Raw genomic sequence first — 20,558 nt, 5'->3', positions numbered from 1 at the left:
AAAGAGTTGTGTGTCCAGATTTTACATCACCAAAAGCATTATTGGAGAACTTCATGTCTGTGAATAGGCATGGAAGTTTCTGTCTTGGTAGTGATCGTTTCATGTTAGGGCTTGAAAGCGCACTGGTAGGATAACATATATATCACTGTATATGCACACTGTAACATACTGTTCTAGTTTAGCGGTCAGCGCTCTTTGCAAATTACTTATATATTTTTAATTAATTTTGGCTGCCACTGAAAGTGACATAAACTCAGAAGTTAAATGTTGTAGCTATTTAACAACACCTCATAGTGGCTTTACCCGACAGATTAGTACAGGTGAGAATAGTAAAATTGAATTAGTGGCAGCCTTGTATCATTTACTGATTAAAGTGGCTTGTAGATGCTCGCAGGTCTCACGAGTCATATAGTATATCCTACATTAAAGTTATGTTCTGGTTTATTTTTTCCTACAGGTAATGCTAGAATTGGAAAAGAGTGATCTTGGATGTGGTGCTGGAGGAGGACAGAACAATGTTAATGTATTCCGCTTAGCTGGGCTTACATTTCTAACTAATGCTAATGCAGATGATTCAAAAGATGCAGGTAATCTATCGCCTTTTAACCATGAAGGTGTTAATCTGTTTTTTGTTTTTCTCCAGCCTCATATTGTATCTTGTAGCTATTATGTTGCAAAGTAATTATATAATAATGAAAAGTAGCTGTATTGGAATTGTAGTCAGCTAACTACACACACACACTAACTAGTGTGTATAGTGTATAAGAATTGTGATTATATATTTTGCTCCCCAGATCTCCCCAGATCTGCGTAGGTCCCTTCCGACCCTACCAGCTATTTAAAAAAATCTTATATTTTAAAGCCTAAAGCAATTATAGCTTCATTTGCGATTAATTAAAGTAAACACTGCCCCTAGGTTACAGCTAGATTCTAGAAAATAATTAAACTAATTTATTTTGCAGATGGGATAAATGTTTGGGAAAAAAACTTTATAACATTTCCATTTTATTTTTTAAACAGATGAGATGTGTGCTGCAATTGTACGATCCAAACGATTTGACTTTGAGGAGGAAATAAAGAAAAGAGGTTGTTCAAAAGTTTTATTTTTAAGTTTAAAAGTATAGAAAAAGAAGAGACAAATTGGGAATCGGGAATCTGAATGTTTCTGTATGGCCCTTAATTCCTTCCTCTGTGGCTTCCAGTGGTACTAGTAACATCTGTATTGTGGGTTACTATCCTCAGTGACTGGACTGAGATCACCAGTTCATATCATATACCCCTTAGAGGTAGCCAAATGTGATTATAACTTCTATAGCTGCCTTTATATTGTAAAATGTAATTTGTCTCCTTTTTCTTATGCATTTTAAAATTTTTGATTCAGTAGCATAGTACTAATTTGAAGAGGCCATTTTGAGCACCAGCTTTTAGAAAAATAAGAAGGTAGGTTTCCCTCAAATCTTTATCCAGAGCAGTAATGTAGAAGAAATCATTTTGGTGTGACTACTTAAAATGCATTTTTAGAAGAATGGCTGTATCTCAAGGGAGAGGATTGTTCAATTTATTTCATTATTATTTCAGCATCCCGATATGTACTTGAAGCAGTTCGTCAGTGCTGCATGGATGGAGTAAGAGCCTATCCAGTCAGTGAGACTTGTGAGGAAAGAACTAAACGAGTTCAGGGTGGCCCAAAGTGCTTATATGCATTTAAAGATTGCTGTGAATATGCAAATCAACTGCGTCAGCAAGAGCCCAACAAAGTTCTAATGTTGGCACGAAAGCGTAAGTCTTGGGGGTTTTAATCCTTGTGTGGGTGCGTGCACGTACCTATGAGACGCATGTAGTAGAGTACGGTTTAGGTGTCTGTGCAAAGCTTTGGTCCCTGATTTGATTCATCCCGATTCGGTGGCCAAATCTCTGAATCTGAATCAAATCAGAGGACCCTTTAATCACTCTGAATCAAATCGGAACCCTCCGAATTGATTCAGAAACATTCGGCGATTCGAACACAGAGACAGCTTTAAATGTTTTTTCTACATACCTCAAGGTAGCAGGGGCTCATGAGTGCTGCGATGCTTAGGTGCATGGAGTGTCCCACAAGCATGGGGGGCTCCCCAGTGCACTTGGCAGCAGACCTGGAAGTGGACCAGAAGCACAGTCCACCTCCCCCGCTCATGCCCCCCACCTGGCTCAGCCATTGGTGCCTCCTGGGTCGGAGGGGGCACCCAAGGACCCCTGTGCCTGATGGCCGAGCCAGGGGGGCGCAGGGGGAGCCTCCAGCATGCTCCCTGGCTGACCTGGAAGTGGACCGGAAGTAGTTCTGGTCCACTTCCGGGTGGCTGCCGACCTTGTGGGGGGCCCCCCCATGCTCCTGTGGGATGCTCCATGCACCCCAGCATCGCACCAATCATAAGCTGTGCCTGCTACCTCAAGGTATGTAGAAAAAGCATTTAAAGCTGTGTCTATGTCTGAATGGCCGATTCTCCGAATTGGTATTGAATCTTTAGATGCAGATTCGGCCCAGTTGAATCAGGGACAGTGATTGAATCAATGAATCAAATCACTGTCCCCGATTTGGGCCAAATTCGAATCGAATAGGGCCTGCTTCGCACACCCCTATGCTGAAGCTGCAGTGTCTGGTGAGGTTGTTCCATCATTAATTTAATTGGGTACCAAGAAACCTATGTTCTACATGCTTCAGGATGGGTAGGTCTCTGTACCATCAAGCTTGTTCAGGGACCATGGCAGGAAGCAATATTTCTGACCTTATTGCCTTTAGGCACACTGGAGCTAGGACAGGAGATGAGAGGAGTTACATCCTGGACACGACATGGATGCAAACCCTTCACTGCAATGTCATGGTCAAATCCCCTACCCAACTAGGCCATTGAGTATTAGAGATCTCAGCACAGAGAGGAGAGTAGGAGTCTGAGTTTCCTCCTAGCTGTGCACCCAAGATGGGCCAAAGGGCAATCTGTATATTCCTAATGCTTTCAGATCCACCAACAGCACACCTTGGTTAATAGCAGTGCATTTGTGTTGTGCAGATGGATGCACTGAGATAATGGTAGCTTGTTGTGAAAGCATTCAAAATACATTTTTCATGTACCAAAGCCAATCAGAAGCAAAGATTTTGAGTAATAGAATGATTATGATTGAATGGTGGGTAAAGTGGGTATGAAATGCTGGGAATCCCTGTATTTCTTTGTTTAGCCCTGTCTTTGCTACTTCTGAGGTGCTCCTGAAAACACAGATCTCCAGACATTTTGTGGAGACCCACCTGCTTGTCTTGTGATCTCTATCTAGCATGGCTGAAAGTGGCAGTGGGAAGTGGGGGTCTCATCAGAGCAGATTCACTGCCTCATTTCCATAATGCATGTGCAGAGCAGGAGTGAGTGGGCAAGGCTTGCCTGTGAGCTCCATTACCCGGAGAGCCCCAGAACTGGTACAGATGCACCCTTTTTTATCTTTTTTTTTTTTTTCCAGAATTTGAGGCTTTCCTGGATCTGGTTAAACCAGAGGTTCGAAGCTATTTCCCTGAAAGCTGGTTATGGGAAGTCCACCAGGTTCCCCAAGGGTACTTTTTTTTAAATCATTTACTATCATTTGAGAAAGAGACATCCTTGCTGCTAAGGGAAATGATTATGATCCCTATTTTTTATACTGACTCAAAAGGACATTTCTGCAGACCAAATTATCATGCTAGGCAAGTAGGCAGCAGTGCCTTTAAACATGTTATGCTGCTCCCTGTGGGCTGCCTCCTAAAATGGAAGCACAATGCAGCTGTTTCCACTATCCTGAGCTGGCTGATTAGCACAGCTGAGTAACAGTGCCAAGTAGCATGAAGTATTCAGAGGCGCTGTGCTTGGCACAGTAAGTTAGCTATGGCTAACAGGGCAGTGAGTTCATCCTTTGCAGTTCTTTTTGCAACTGACAGAAATGTTTTTCAGCTGAACAGTTTTTCTTTCATTTGTCCCAAAGTTACATTGTTAAACCTTTTGGGGCATTATGTAGTTATTCCACTTTAGTACTGCTCATTTAGCTTATAGTCCTTCAAGAGCAACCCATATTAAGCCTAATCAGACCAATAATTTTTTTTAGTGTTCAAAAACCAATAGCTTCAGATCCTTCAGAACTTCTTATCTTGTCTGAATCTATGTTAGACATTGAAACCTTTTCTGGATTGAATCTGTGTAGTACTATGTCAGTTATCTGTATTAACAAATGAATAATGGAAACATATAAATATACTCATCCACAAAAATAATTTTAAATACAGATCAAAGAGTCTTCCAGTAACTCTGCCTGATTCTCTGACTACATGGGAAATACAAGGTGTTAGCATTTCAGATAAAGGTAAGCCCTTCCACCCCACTTACTGATACCTAAAAGAATTAGGTGCACTGGATTTAGTTTGTTTTTGCGAAACTTCTCTTTGGTTGCCATATGTTCATAATTTAGTTGCATGTTCCCAACATCCTGAGTGCTTGCTCCAGTGCCAGTCTCTTTCCCAAGACACAAAGTCTGAGAGCACTAGTGGGGCACATGCTGAGAACCCCTGTAAAAAAAACCAACCTGTTTACTCTGCCCAATTGCTGGGCTCAGCCCTGTGCAAGAGTGAGAGCTGGGTCTTGTTTTTCAGCAGCCTTGGCCAAGAGGCAGTGTAGACATGGCCTGTGATGCTATTATTCTATTTTTCAAGTGTAATGAAGCATAGATCATTGCTTCTAGAATCTGGATAATGAAAATGTAACAGAGAATAAGTTTGTTAGGGAAAAACAAAGGCAGTATAATCATAACAATCTGATTTTTAAGCATGATTTTCATCTAAATTAATTAAATTTGTTTCTATTCAGTATTTGTCAGAAGTTAAAACCTGTGCATCTCTGTATTACAATCATAATATAGGATGCTAAACAAAATTAAGTTTCACAGTTAAATTTAAAGAAAGGAATTTGATTGCTTGAGGAGAGGGAGAAGGAAAAATTCCTGATAGAGGTGGTAGTACCACTGAACAAGCAGCTCGGGACTTCAGGAAGGAGAGATCGGAGCAGAAGTCAGGTTTGGAGGGTAGAGCGAGTATGTGATGTGAGTGGACAGTTAAGAGCTCAGAAAGGGAGGTAAAGCAAATCTGGCTATTTCAGAAAAAAATCAAGCTAACAATATCAAAGCAGATTTTTGTAGATGGCTAAGAAACCAGTAAAGACAATGAAGTTGCAAGGACTTAAGTGGATGTGTTGCTTACTTCATGTAATAATCCAACTATATGCAGTTGTGTTTAATTTTTTATAGGTATATGTGTGGCTGATCCACTTGAAGTGCAGGTTTTTAAAGATGTCTTCCTGAGCATGCATATACCTTATTCTGTTGTGCGTGGAGAACAAATTAAATTAAAAGGATCTGTTTACAACTATGGAACTTCCACACTTAAGGTAATTTGTATAAGTTTTATAGACATATTACTTTATTAAAGGATTTGTCTCTGCTATGATTCAGCATATGTGCCTGGGTCAGGATTCTTCAGTACCTGAGCTAAATTAAGCTAGTGAATTCAGACAGTGGTTCCAGTGAAGAAGTGGCATTTCTAGGCTTCTGTATGGGCTGTGCAAATGGCTGGGAACTCTGGGTATTTATTTTGTGTGATTACCTTGAATCGAAGCCTGGACTTTTGCATCTTCACTTTTCCCGACAAAGCTAGATAAAAGTAAGCGTAAGTGTGTCTATTGTGCTCCCATTGTACATCCAAATGCAGCATGAGTATTTTGCCAGTCGTTACAAGCTGTGTATTCTTTGGGGCAGGGAGACTGCATCTTTCTCTAGGCTTGAAATAGCCTAAAAACCTTTTCCTACTATCCCAATATAAGTAGTTAAAAGTAATGATATAATTCCTTTGCTTCTGCTCAGAAAATTGAATTTGAAACTTCAAATATAGGATGGCTTAACTGGTTTTACTTATTTCAAAGGTAGGAAAAAAATGTCTAGCAATGTAGTATACAACCACGTAGTAACACTAACTATTATAATTTTAACATTTTCTTAATAAAGTTTTAAATTTATTTATGGACGTATGTGTTTCACAGTTGTTGCTTATAACATGAGTAAACATTCAAAATCTTTGATGTTTCAGTTCTGTGTTAAAGTAGCTGCTGGAGAGGGAATCTGTTTGTTTGGAGAATCTTCAACTGGTCCGCAGAGGATGCGGAATTGTAAATTTAGCAACATAGAGAGTTCTTCTGTCTCATCAGTAACCATCAGGCTGCTGCCTTTGGAATTAGGTCTTCACACAATCAACTTTACACTGTACACTGGCCGGGACAGTGAAATTTTAGTGAAAACATTACGTGTTGTGGTAAGATCAAAACCCTTTTTAGAGCTTATCCTCATTTCAGATAAATGTGGTTGAAATAAGTGATTGATATTTATGCAAATATATTCATATGGCTACATTTTGCTATTACTAAATCCAGATGCCATATGTAATTTATTTGTATTAAAAAATGCCCATCATTCTCCTGGGTTCTGTAATATAATACAACTTGTATCATTCTGATTAATAGAGGAGCACTTTTCCAATGAGCTCCACTGTAGTGTATGTAGAAGTTACAAAAAATATTTCTTTCATACTTTTCACACACACAACTCCCCTAGACTCCCTCAAGAATTATTCAGTGGAGCAACTGAGAGATTGGGCTCTTAAACAGTTACCTTTTTGAAAATGATATTTGCTTATTGTAACGCAGACTGGAGAATTCTGTTTGTTTAGTTGTTTGCATTATTCAAATGCTAAAGCACATTTTATGGAAAGCTATATTTATTACTGCTTTATCATTCCTACCAACTTAGTTTACACTTGTTGTTAACTTAGGTTGAAGATTTTGTTCTTAAAATAGAGAGCAGCAGGAAAAATCTCTAAGAAAAATAAAAGACAATTTTGATGGAGTCTAATTCATATTTTTTTTTAATTATTCATTTTGAAAATATATTCAATTAAACAAATGTGTTTTGATATGCTGCCTATTTTTGTCTTTCTTTTTTTTCAGCCAGAAGGCATTAAAAGGGAACTTAATGCAGGTTTCACTCTGGATCCAAAAGGTGTTTATGGTATGGAGAATTTTTTTTTTTATTCCATTATCTATTTTTTTTTCACTCTTCCATTCCAAACAAGCATGAAAATCAAGTTTAAAAAATGTAGTTTTCCTCATGGTACAACCTTCACATATTCCTTCCTTGAGATTTCTTGTCCTCTATCCAGAGACTAATAGAATCCACTTTAAAGCGGTTTGCCTTTTTAAAGTTTTGTAGTAAGTGGAATCTTATATGGAATGCAGACTTTTTTCTTCTACAACCAAACAAGCTCAATTATAGTCAAACGTTTCCTAGAATAGAAAATGATCCAGTTTAACTAGAGATGAATCCAAGCCACAACATTTATGTCAAGATAAGTACTGTTCTAAAAGGGAAGTGCCAGTTTAATCTGTTACCAAATCACCAAATACACTTTTCAAAGATCAGTGTTGTTTGGATCTGGATTTTGGACTCATCTAGTTCTAAAAAAAAATCATGTTTCTTTGCTACCATGTCAAATAGATGTGGCCTCAAATCTGAACGGACAGGACTATGGGATCTGAATTTCACTGTCACACAAATAAGACTATATTTTATGCGTATATTTTTCAATTTCAGGTTCAGTCAGAACAAGACAAGAATTTCGACACAGGGTACCATTTAATATGGTACCCAAAACGAAAATGGACAGGACTGTGAGTGTAAAAGGTAAAATAGATGCAGTTTTTTATTTTTGATTTTTTTTTTTTCTTTTTTTCCTACCTTCCTACCTTCCTACCTGTTTCCAGCTAGCTTCCTCTCCTGCTCCCATCCAACTGACTATACTCAGGTTCCCTGTTTTTTGAGGAAAAGTCTCCGTACACTAGCCTTTCCTTCAGAAAACGTACAATCTGATCTTTAGTGACATGTAATAAAAATATATTTTCTTTAACTATCACAGGCCAAATTCTGCCCTTGGAAACCATTTAAGTCAGCGTTCGTTTTTCTTCACAGGACAACTTATGGGTGAAGTAATCTCTGCAGTCCTCAAACCTGAAGGTGTTGGTTTTCTTACTAATTTGCCCAAGGGCAGTGCAGAGGCTGAGCTTATGAGTATTGTACCAGTGTTTTATGTGTATCACTACCTGGAAAAGACCAGTAACTGGGATTTACTTGGCACTGAAATCTTGACTTCAGAAGTGAAGATGAAGAGGAAGATGAAAGAAGGTAAAAAAAATGTATTCTCCAATTTCTTGTCTTGTTCCAAAGTTTTTTAGGGACTTATTGAATAGGAGAGTTAATTACTTACGAAAATGTAATGATAATGATACATAGTTTATATAATATTTTTAACTAAAACTGTTTGAGCTATTTTTTATGTAACATTTCTGTAAATAATAAGCAAATAACAAGAATACTTTGATTCCCGGTAAGGCATCTATGCAGCAAGTGCTGTAAATATATACTTTTGTAATTTGTAGGTAATACAGTTTTAGTTGATATCTTCTGGGGATATAAACACTTGGATGAACTGGAACATGACCATTCTTTGCCTTGTTTAGAAACCAAATGACTAAAGGACAACATTAAAAGAAGGCAAATTTTGACTCTTGAGTGATCATACCATTTCATACAAATTGTGATTCAGAAGCACTGTGTCTTTTATGTCTCCCTTAGGAATTGTAAGCATATTGTCATTCAGAAACAGAGACTTCTCCTACAGCATGTGGAAGGACGGGAAACCCAGCACTTGGTGAGTTAAATAGACCAGTCTAATTCAGTTGCATTGGAAAGGTTTGATTCAGTTCCTTGCTTCCATGCAGTGACTGAGGCTTAATTAAGGGCAATATTTTGAACCAAGCAGAGCATGTGACTTAATGCATGCCAGAGAAGGAGGATCTGTTTAAGCAGGAGACTGCAACTTGATTAATTTAAAATTGTGTGGGGCTCTGTGCTCCAGCCTCCTCTTGGGTATTTTAATAAGTTCCCATATGGATTACAAAGATCCCATGATGCAACCAACTAAAACCAGTAGCTTGAGACAGTTCATCTTCAGCCTATCCCCATGACTTAGGGATAAAAGTTTTTTCCTCCTGCCCTTGTTTAAGATGGTTTAAGGCCATCAGTGGGCAGGACATAGGTCAATAAATACTTCTGGGAGAAGGAATCCACAGCATACATGCAGACTGGGGAGACTCCCTTGGAGTCATTATTGACTCCAAGATGAACATGAGCCGCCAATGCCAGACCATAACCAGCAAGGCCAGCCACACCTTGTCATGCATCCAAAGGTGCATCTCAAGCTGGTCCAGAGAGGTGATCCTCCCCCTCTATGCAACTTTGGTCAGGCCGCAGTTAGAGTACTGCGTCCAGTACTGAGCACAGCACTTCAAAAGGGATGTGGCCAGCCTGGAGAGGGTTCAGAGGATGGCTACCTGCTTGGTGAGAGGGCAGGAGGACAGGTCCTATGAGGAGAGACTGAGGGACTTGAACCTGTTCAGCCTCAGCAAGAGGAGGCTGACGGGGGACCTGGTAGCTGCCTACAAGCTCATCAGGGGGGATCAACAGCAAATAGGTAGAGCCCTTTTCTCCCCAGCACCACCTGGGGTGACGAGGAACAATGGTAATAAGCTGATGGAGAATAGGTTTAGGTTAGAGATCAGAAGGCAATATTTTACAGTTAGGGTGGCCAAAATCTGGAACCAACTTCCCAGAGAAGTGGTCCTTGCCCCTACCTTGGGCAAATTCAAGAGGAGGTTGGACGATCACCTGTCTGGGGTCTTGTGAACCCAGCATTCATTCCTGCCTGTGGGAGGGGGTCAGACTAGATGATCTGTTCAGGTCCCTCCTGACCCTAGCTACTATGAAACTATTCTGGTCTCCCCTCTACTCTCTGTACAAGATCCACTGTTGAAAGCTGCGGGGTGTCATTTACTCTTGGAGTTGTCCCTTAGGCATTTTTCTGCACTGAACATCAGAATTTTTGGCAACAAGCTAACAGCTTTGCCTTCCTAATAACAGAGGAGCAAATCCTATTCTTGTTATTTGCTCTTTCAACCCAGGTGTGCCTCCTTGGCAATTAAGGAATGCAAAGTAACCAAACAACATTCTAACCATTTTGGCTCAAGGGCAGGTGATTAGCCAGATACACAGCACCATAGAAACACTCCTTTCACACTACCCAAACATAAAGGAGCAGGGAGGGACAGTTTACAGGAAGGTCTTATCAAGAGTATTGCCATTAATCTGTGCACAGTAGCCCGTGAATGTAAGTGGTAATTCCACTCATGGATCATGGGCAGATTGTTACAGAAAGAAGCTATCAAACAGGATTTGCTATCTCAAATTAGACAGCTGGTATTATAAACTGAGAAAAAAATACTAACCCTCTAAACAGGCTTATCAAACTATCTATATTTTGTCTGATTTGTTTGGCAGGTTGACCGCTTTTGCCTTAAGGATTTTTGGACAAGTTAGTGAATATATTGATCTGGATCACATTTCTGTTTGTAATTCACTTGTATGGCTTACTGATTGTTGTCAGATGTCTGATGGATCATTCAAGGAACTTTCAAGTTATCAGGCAGTGAAACTACAGGTATGAAAACAGAACATTTCATTTGTGCATTGTTTAAAAGTTGTAAGGCACTTCATTTTATTTTACCCAACTGCAATGGTGGACCCTTGCTCAGCAAAGTCCCTAAGCATATGCTTAAATGTTTTTGCTGAATCATGGTCTTAAAGATAATTTTTCTTGAATCCACTAAATTACACTCAAGAGGCGTAACAAGAAGGTTTGGTGGCAGCACCCATTCCTGTGCGCCCTTTAACACCCCTAGTTACACTACTGGTTTCTATACATGTTTGTAGCTCTCTATCACTAGTTCTAAATTAATTTTCAGTGGAGCACAATGCTTCATACTTTAATACGTCTTCCTATTACTGGTAGTTACATACCACTTCTTAGAAGGTGTAAAAGCAGCACGTATATTGCTTCTTTGTAATGATAATATAAAAATCCTGGAAGTATTGGCTTAATGCATCTGACTTTTGGTCTGGCTTTGGTCTATTTTTTAAATGAGCTGCCCTCTTTAAAAATAGGATATATTTTTAAGTTACAAATAAAAATCCTGTTGAACTAATATTACTTACAGAAACATCATTCCTTCTTTTAAACGAACACCTTTGTTTTACCTAATTTTATTTCCATATTTGGATTTTAGGGTACTTTACCTAAAGAAGCCAAAGAAAAAGCTTTGTATCTCACAGCCTTTACTGTCATTGGAATTGAAAAGTCAATTCACATGTGTCCAGTACAGGTAAGAAACATTTGAATTTAAACTGTGACTCCCCAAGTCCAGTCACATGCTAGGCTTTGCACTATTGTTCTTCTCCTGCCCCAGCACTGATCCAAAGACAGCTTGGGACTGATCATGAGCATCTGGAATGATCTTAATCTAACATACCTCAGAGGCAAAGCTTATCTCTCTTATCCTACAATTCACTTTCAGCAGCAGGTATTAATAGATTCATGGTTTACTAACCTTTGTTATAAAGAACAATGAAAATAGCCAGGTCATTAACTTGGAATTAGGTTGCAGAAGACAATGTATGTACATAAAATGGTATTATGATACATATCTAATCCTTAAATATAATACTTCTAAAATATACCCTTTTCATCTTTTCAGAAACTCCAAGATGCTAAACTTAAAGCAGAAGAGTATTTGCTGAGAAATGTCCAAGCTTCCCAGAGCACATTTACTTTGGCAATAACTTGTTATGCTTTGGCTCTTATGGATTTGAACCATCCTGGTACACGCTTAGCCTTTGGCAACTTAAAGAAAGAAGCTTTTGCAAAAGGTGCAACTTATTAAATGAACTCGTCAAAGCCTGGAACTGAATTTGTTAGTGTACTGGTTAAGTGAGCACATTTGCATAGATATATTTGGTCTTATTTTCACAAGACCTCTTTCAAATTAACTGAAATATTTAGTGAGTTAGAATGCACGTGTTGCTCTAGAGTTCAACATAGCCAAACAGTTTCTGTCTCCTCCTGAGCAACTAAATGTAGAGCATTAGGTGAATAGCGTAAAAGCAGACTGGTGACCGGTATGATGATTCGTCTATAGAGTGTATCAGGGCTGTTTTAATGAAACATTTGTAATTCATGGGTGAATTTTTTTCAAAAAGAGCAATCTCTTGCCACATGCTTCTTGATAACCAGTGATCTGATTTCAGGCAGGATCATCCATCTCCACTATTAATTGTTTTAAACAATGTTTTTTATCTTTAGTGTCTGTTGACATTTACATCCTGTTAATATTTAAAAAAGGAAAAAATTGGTTATATAGTCAAAAATCCTGCTATCAATTGTTATTATTTACAAATATCATAAAGTACGTTCTATAATGGCTCTTAGTGTGAACATCTGGCCTAGGCAGATTCTCTTGAACTTGATTTTATCAAGCTTTGCTTATTTCCATCTAAAGTGGATTTTTTCCGTATTCTTTTGTTTGGCAATACACATCTCTAGACACTGCTGACATCTGTGGTTTGATGTATCCTTACCTTCTGGACTGATGAACAAAATTTCAAATTGATGCAGATGCAGTCTCTCTGATTATTTGCCTTTGCTTTTGACAAGCTCCATGTTTTGCTTTTGTGTATATCTTTTTGAGGGAACAGTGTGCTAGCTAACAAGAACTTGATCGGACATCCTGCATACTTCAGCAGGCTTCTTACCACCTTGGTTGATGATTCCCAAGTAAGACTTCCTCATTCCATCTTGGAGGAAAGGCAGCAAGAGGGCACAGCAGCCCCACTGGCACTCCAGGGATCTAGCAGACCTCCTGAGGCTAAAAAGTAAGGCCTACAAAGGATGGAGGATGGGATTTACCTCCAAGAAGGAATATTCTGCACTGGTCTGGTCCTGCAGGGAGCAAACCAGGAAAGCCAAGGCTGCAACTGAACTCCAACTAGCCTTGAGCATCAAGGACAATAAAAAGTCCTTTTTCAGATATGCGGGGAGCCGGAGGAAAAGCAATGCTGAACCAGATGGGACAACTAACGCCCAGGTTAAATCCAACCTATTAAATGGGTACTTTGCGTTGGTCTTTCATCAGTCCCATGAGACACCCATGTCCACTACGGGACAGGCAAGTCCATGTGAGGGAGATCCCTTGCCCTCCATCAACGCTGACCTCGTAAAGGAACACCTTGAGAGGCTGGATACCTTCAAGTCAGCTGGCCCTGACAATCTTCACCCCAGGGTACTCAAGGAGCTAGTAAGCATCATAGCCCAGCCTCTGGCATGGATCTTTGAGAACTCCTGGTGCTCTGGTGAAGTGCCCGAAGACTGGAAGAAAGGGAGGAAAGTGGATCCGACAAACTACAGGCCCATCAGCCTGACCTCTATCCCAGGGAAGGTCTTAGAAAAGTTTATTAAAGAGGCCATTCCTTAATGGACTGGTCGACGGCAACATCCTGAGGGATAGCCAGCACGGGTTTGTTGCGGGTAGGTCTTGCTTGACCAATCTCATTTCCTTCTACGACCAGGTGACCATCATTTGGACAAGGGAGAAGAGATTGATGTCATATATCTTGACTTCAAAAAAGCCTTCGATCTGGTATCCCATGATCACCTCTTGGTGAAACTGGCAAATTGTGGCCTTGGGTCCACCCCGATCTGCTGCCTGGGAAATTGGCTCTGTGGTCGGACCCAGAAGGTGGTGGTTGACGGAAGTCAATCATCATGGTGCCCTGTGACCAGTGGGGTCCCCCAAGGCTCTGTCCTTGGACCCATTTTGTTCAACATCTTCATCAATGATGTGGACATTGGAGTCAGAAGCGGACCGGCCAAGTTCACCGATGACACCAATCTTTGGGCCAGAGCATCTGGACCAGAAGACAGGATGGCGATCCAGGCTGACCTGGACAGGCTCAGCAAATGGGCGGAAGAGAACCTGATGACCACAAGATGACCATGAGTCTGTAATGCAATGCTGTGGCTAGTAAAGCGACCAAAACGCTGGCTTGCATCCATAGATGCTTCTCAAGCAGATGCCGGGACATCATTCTCCCCTTGTACTCGGCCTTAGTGAGGCCGCAGCTGGAGTACTGTGTCCAGTTTTGGGCCCCACAATTCAAAAAGGATGTGAAGAAGCTTGAGAGAGTCCAGAGAAGAGCCACGTGCATGATCAGAGGTCAGGAAAACAGACCTTGGGACGACAGGCTGAGAGCTATGGGGCTCTTTAGCCTGAAAAAGCGCAGGCTCAGGGGTGATTTGATGGCCACCTGTAAGTTTATCAGGGGTGACCACCAGTATCTGGGGGAGCATTTGTTCACCAGAGGGCCCCCAGGGATGATGAGGTCGAGCGGTTATAAACTATTGCAAGATCATTTCAGGCTGGACATAAGGAAGAATTTCTTTATTGTCTGAGCCCCCGAGGTCTAGAATAGCCTGCCATCAGAGGTGGTTCAAGCACCTACACTGAACACCTTCAAGAGTAAATTGGATGCTTATCTTGCTGGGATCTTATGACCCCAGCTGACTTCCTGCCCTTTGGGTGGGGGGCTGGACTCGATCTTCCGAGGTCCCTTCCAGCCCTAATGTCTATGACATCTATGAAATTGCTCTGCTCATTCCTTGTTGTCATATCCTACTTTGGCATTAAAATCAGTTACCACAAAGACAGAGTTGTCTTTAGTTTTCTCTCATTCTCACTTTGGATGCAACTGTGGAACTCATCTTTGTCCCTGTAACTATGCTTTTCTAGCAGTGTAGTGCTGTCTGATTGACTTCTTTGGAAATCTTCTTTAGAATCGGACTTACTGTTGTGGTGTTTGAGAGGTTCCCAGTTAGCTGATAAGTGACATCTTTACAGCCTGTCATGTTGAGCACTGCTTCATCTGCGTACCTGTTGTCATTTATTTCTTGCTTGAAGGGATGCTTATCTGCACCTGTTAATCTGCTCTTACTGATATTCACAATTTCACATCCATAATTGTACATCATCTTCAGGATCTCTGAGGTCTTTGATATTTGAAATGTTGTTCTCATGTTGCCACAACCAACTTTGAGGTGTTTTCTTGCTGCAAGCCTCAAACTGTTTGTGGCCTTAGTTTCCAGAGACATTCACTAGAAACCTTGAGACAGCACAAGGGATTGGCAGTGTTCTCTGCTGACTAGCCATTTTTAACAGAATGGTAGCCCAGTCCAATTTCTATGAACAGATTCAAGGTTAGGGGGATAATTTTGCCCTCCATCCCCTTCCCTCTTTCCACGTTTGTGGCTAAGAACTACGCTGAAGCGTGACAGGTTGGCTGTTTTGCATAAGTTTAACTTTGAACTCAGAATATACATTGAATATGTAACTCAATCCTATCTTGTCTAATCAAAGTAGAAGAAAAACTGGCCCCTTTCACACACATTTGCATGAAGAGTGTTTCTCCTCCCCACCAACTTGGCTGGTGTTGTGAGTTTCCCCTCCTCTTTCAATCTAATGTGTCCTCTGCTGAAATAATCTTGTTGTTTTCTAGGTGAGCCACCTATTTATCGTTTTTGGAAAGACACTTTGAAGAGCCTAGATGCTTTTACCCCTAATGCTGGCACCGCACAGATGGTCGAAACTACAGCATATGCTTTGCTTACCACTCTGAAGGGTGGGGACAAAATGTATGCCAATCCAATCATTAGATGGTTGTCTGAAGAACAGAGGTTTGGTGGTGGATTTTATTCAACACAGGTATGTTTTTAAATGTTTCACTCCCGTTTTTCAAATAGCAAATCTAAGAAGCTTAAGAAATAAAGGAAATACCATTATCTATCTGACATGACAAACTGTGGGCTCTGTAAGTTGCATGAGAATCAGGGGAATTTGTTCATATGATCAGTTCCAGTTGTGGGACTATAATAGGACCTTTAGAAGTGCTGGCAGACCTCAGCCACTTATTTACACAGATACTTGTAAACTCACTCCACTGACTCTGTGTATGAAAACATATACCAGTAAAAATAAAATTTGCTAAAATAGTTACCAAACCAAAATAACTTACGAATCTGAATTTTTTTACTGTTTTCCAAAAAAAAAAAAAAAAAGAACTTTATTTGTATGTGGAAATGCTTTCAAAGTGATGAATTCACTTGCAATTCTGAACATTAATTATAATTAAGTGGCATTTCTAGTGGCAAACTTTCTAGCATCTTTCTTGGCAAAAAGTCACCCCACACTAAATTTAATAATTTGTGCAAGCTTTGCATTTCTGCCAATAATAGAATGGAGCAGCCTCTCTGCACAGGTCTGGCCAAATTTCATTTACTAGCCTGAGGGATACAGGTTGTAGCCATACTGGTTTACAGGCAAAAGGAATCAGAACTCGTGGTAGAGGTGATATCTTTTATTATACCAACTACATATTTGCAAAAATAATTCTTTATTTGCAAGCTTTCAGGTGCACTCGCCCTCCTCAGGCTTAGGAGAATGCAGAGATTATAAAATTTCTCTTAGGTGGAAATGAAAATTCATATTCACAGGAGAAATTAAGGTGTTGGAAGATCTCCCGGTTGGAATAGTTCATTTTGTGCAAATTAGGTTCAGATAAAAATTAGAACAGTCTGCTTACCTCAAAGTTGTCTGGTGTCAAGCAGGATGTTGAATTATGTTTCCTTCTGGTTATGATGTTGGAGGATGGGATGATGAAATGCTCTCCTGGGCAAGGAATTTCTCTTGTGTAGAGGCTCTATGAACATACAGATTTAGCATGAACAAAAGGCAGGAGCCAGGATGTCAGCTTTCAGGTTCCAAGTGTACTTTTAAAATGCCTGTGCATTTATTGACAATTTTTTATTGAAAAATAAATTACATGTAAACATGCCCACATAGGCAGTGTTAAATACCTTATCGTTGTCTTTAAAGTATTTTAAAGTATTTATAGCTCATTATATGCCTTCCTGCTTAGGGATAAAATGTTTAACAATCCATTATTGCACTTTTGTTTCAGTTCCAGTAGTAATTCTTCCTAATTGATTTTTGACAGGATACAATTAATGCCCTTGAAGCTCTGACTGAATATTCCATTCTTGCTGCACGCCTTTCTTTGGACATGAATGTTAAGGTGGCTTACAAAAATCACGGGGACCTTCACCTCTACAAACTGACAGAACAAAATTTTATTGGAAGGCCTGTGACAGTGAGTGAATAGTACCAGCTTTGCAAATTGAAAATTTATACAAATTCCTTTTTAAAAAATATAGTCTAGACACATTTTTAAAACAAGAAACATACGTAGTTGAAATACCACATGATTAGCTTTTACCTTAGTATGCTAAAATCCATTTGATGCACTCAGGGATTAAAAAATTCACTGATTTAGGCCAGCAAACTCTTCTGCACACGAATAGTTTCACTCAATTCAATAGGCCTACACCTATGTGTAATACTGCATTTGTAAGAATTGTTTGCAGGATCAGGAATTAATTTATGATCAGATATACAAAAAAGATTATCAGATTTGTGTCACTTTCCCCTACCTGACTGCTAAGTGTACTCATATTTGTGATTAAACCTATAGGTACCATTGGATGAAGACATATATGTAAGCACAACTGGTAACACTGGCTTAGCTACAGTGAATGTAAGTGCTTCAGTAGAATTTTTTGTTCTATTAGTACAGACAATGAAAGGGAGAAAGTGACATTTCTTTGTAAGCCAGGGATGTCAAACATACAGCCACAGGCCAGATCTGGTCTGTGGAGCTGTATCATCTAGCCTGTGGGGCTCCTGAGGGAGTCAGGATTTTGGGGAAGGGCCTGCTGAAAAATTCCAGGATACTGAGCCTCATTAGGGACATGCTTCAGCCACGGTGAGGTAAGCCATGGCTGCACTAACTTTTGTGGCTCCCTGATGTCACTTGCCCTATCACCATTCATCCCATTTGCCAGCGGTGGTTTTGGATCCAGCCTGTGAGGAGCCCCAGGGTCTGGATCTGGACTGGGGAACCAAACAAGTTTGACACCCCTGCTGTATGTCCTCCCTTCTGCTTTCTATTGTCTTCCTCAGAAATGCAGATCTTGTTTGGAGTACATTTAAAACTTATGTCAAGAAGTGTGATTCCATTATAACAATTGGAGCGGTGCCTGCGTTCACTTCAGTTCTGAGTGTAATTAGTTTGTTTTAAGTTATCAGACTGCTCCAGGATATTGTCTCGTTATTTTATCTAGATATTTTTGCCTGAAATAAAATGAATAAACTACCTCTAGTGATTTATTGCTGGTGAAGTTATGGATGTTATTCCCCCCCTATGCAAAATTGTCTGTTCCAAAGTTCTAACAGTTTTAAATTTTTAATAGTGTGGCCTTTGAGATGACAGGCCCCAGGTTTCCTCAAACTGAGTACCCCAAAATAAAGGAACCCCAAATTAGTGAATGCTTTTGAAAATTTGCCCTCAATAATTTTGCTTTCTCTTTACTCTGTACTTTGTATTATTGGTTACTAAACATGTTACAATGCTATTATGACATCCATTTATCCCTCCTTTGATGTCTCACCTCTATTAATTTCATTAAAAAAATCATCAATTGACTATCCTTTCGTATAGAACAATGCCTAATTGAACAAGACATCTTTATATTTGTTTTTTTTATAGCAAGCAGTACCACAGTCTCATTTAGATGTGTGGGCTGAATTTATGCACATTACAAGCATTTTCTCATCATCTTGCTTTTTTTCCATTCAATATTTAGAGAGGAATAATTGCTGCATGCCTTAATATGCTAACTTACTCTGGAATATTGCTGTCTTATCCCTCAATGATATCTTAGAATCTAAAAATTAAATGCTTTTGTGTTTCAGGCTCATATGTGTAGTATCAGGAATTGCTTAGTCAGTGTTTTCAACCCTCTAAATCAAAATAGGGACAGTTTTTCTTTCAAAATTACAGTTTACTACTATAGTAATCATTCAGTCTTTCTATCATGTATAGGTGAAAAATAGTCATTTTGGATGTCTTTTAGCTATACCATATGTTGGTTGCTTTTGTCTGATTTTTAAATGTTCACAATTACTCATCAGTTGTGAGAATTGTTTGCTCTATGAGTTTTCTTTTGTCTGTTTCATTTGTACACATGTAGGTGAGAACAGTATATCATACCATCAGTACTTCTGACGAGATATGTAACTTTGAGTTGACTGTTACTCCAAAGACAAAACAAGGTAATTGACAGTGATAATCTTTTAAAAACAACAGAAGGATGTTGCAGGAAAACTACACTTTGATTAACAATGTTCAGTATTAAAAATTAAAGCATGAACATTCTCATTTTCCAAGGACTCTGTGGCCTTTACCTAGAGACAAGACTACAGAAAATAAATAGATATAGCTTATAATATATATAAGTATAAATGTGCATGCACATCTCTTACTTTTCTGATTAGAATTACTTGAACTTAAGCCTTTTCTGGGTTATAAAGTGATACAGCAACAGAAGGGTAGGTTTTCCATCTAGTTTGCATATCAAATATTGCTAATGTCCATCCTAGTTCGTTTGCTTTATTCCATGGAACTTCTCACTTCTTAGTGCCTGGACTTGTATAACTTCACCTTCATCCCAGTCCATTTATTTGTCATTCACAGTTGTTTGTTTAATAGTTTTACAGCTCTTATTTTACCGAAGAAGGAAGATGGAGAGTGGCATAGCAGGGTGTTCAACTTAGCAAAGTGCTACACATTTTGGTTCACATCCATCAGAGCACTTAAACAATGGTTTAACTATCAATATGTCAGTAGCCTCATTTACTGTATTGCTCTGATTATAACCCTACCTTCTTTTCCTCCAAAAGAATAAAAAAGCATACTCAGCTTATACATTGTTCAATGTATTTTCCAGCCCCCTACTTGACTGCTGTACCTGAAATATTTTTTTGCATGCACTAAAATTACCAAGTCATATTTTTTCCTGACAGTTTTTATTTTACTATTTTTAGATAATTTACTCCTTTGAGTTCTTTCCTTAAGCATTGGATTTTCCTGTCAGATTTTATAAGGGCAGTAGTAGTAGATGGTCTTTATCTGTAAAACTTTTTTCTTTAAAATTGAATCTGAAAAATGGGGGGCTGAAATCTGCAAGACTGAGTTGCAGCTGGAACAGTATGGTACTTAATAAGCACATACTCAGAGCTTTAGTAGTTCAGAGCATAAAAATTGGCATTTCAGCTGGCGTGTAAGTACAAAATAATGTTTGCTCATGTGTGGACTATGGGTTCCCATTAAAAATAGTTTCTTTAAACAATTACAAAAAAATATTCCTCATGAATATGAAAACATTTTTATGAGAACCCGTTCATATCAATGTGTTATACATTGCACAGCTGCTTGTAAAGAATTACAAAGATACTAATGTTGTTCTGTTTAACATACAAAAGATGAAAGAAGACAAGAGGGGGAAAAACCTGAGCGTCTAGAAGCCTGTGCAAAGTAAGTTACAATCCTGAATTTTGGGGTCTTTTGATTGTACCATC

General features: G+C 39.3%; 1 protein-coding gene across 1 annotated transcript in view; it reads left to right on the top strand.

Moving 5' to 3' along the window:
• The window catches only part of C5 (complement C5), a 44,272-nt gene that overhangs the window by 16,266 nt on the left and 7,448 nt on the right, over positions 1–20,558 (top strand). Inside the window, exons 15-33 of the mRNA XM_014526678.2 lie at positions 458–587; positions 1,021–1,086; positions 1,579–1,779; positions 3,484–3,574; positions 4,277–4,353; positions 5,290–5,429; positions 6,125–6,346; positions 7,038–7,098; positions 7,681–7,770; positions 8,056–8,268; positions 8,719–8,794; positions 10,480–10,639; positions 11,265–11,360; positions 11,733–11,904; positions 15,583–15,788; positions 17,080–17,232; positions 17,614–17,676; positions 19,172–19,253; positions 20,463–20,514. Of these exons, the coding sequence (XP_014382164.1) occupies positions 458–587; positions 1,021–1,086; positions 1,579–1,779; positions 3,484–3,574; positions 4,277–4,353; positions 5,290–5,429; positions 6,125–6,346; positions 7,038–7,098; positions 7,681–7,770; positions 8,056–8,268; positions 8,719–8,794; positions 10,480–10,639; positions 11,265–11,360; positions 11,733–11,904; positions 15,583–15,788; positions 17,080–17,232; positions 17,614–17,676; positions 19,172–19,253; positions 20,463–20,514 (2,351 nt within the window). The remainder of the gene's footprint in view (positions 1–457; positions 588–1,020; positions 1,087–1,578; positions 1,780–3,483; positions 3,575–4,276; positions 4,354–5,289; positions 5,430–6,124; positions 6,347–7,037; positions 7,099–7,680; positions 7,771–8,055; positions 8,269–8,718; positions 8,795–10,479; positions 10,640–11,264; positions 11,361–11,732; positions 11,905–15,582; positions 15,789–17,079; positions 17,233–17,613; positions 17,677–19,171; positions 19,254–20,462; positions 20,515–20,558) is intronic.

This window comes from Alligator sinensis, unplaced genomic scaffold, assembly GCF_000455745.1.
Source record: "Alligator sinensis unplaced genomic scaffold, ASM45574v1 scaffold611_2, whole genome shotgun sequence".
Taxonomy (NCBI): domain Eukaryota; kingdom Metazoa; phylum Chordata; order Crocodylia; family Alligatoridae; genus Alligator; species Alligator sinensis.
The sequence above is the reverse complement of the archived record's forward strand: the minus strand, read 5'-3'. Positions and strand labels throughout refer to the sequence as shown.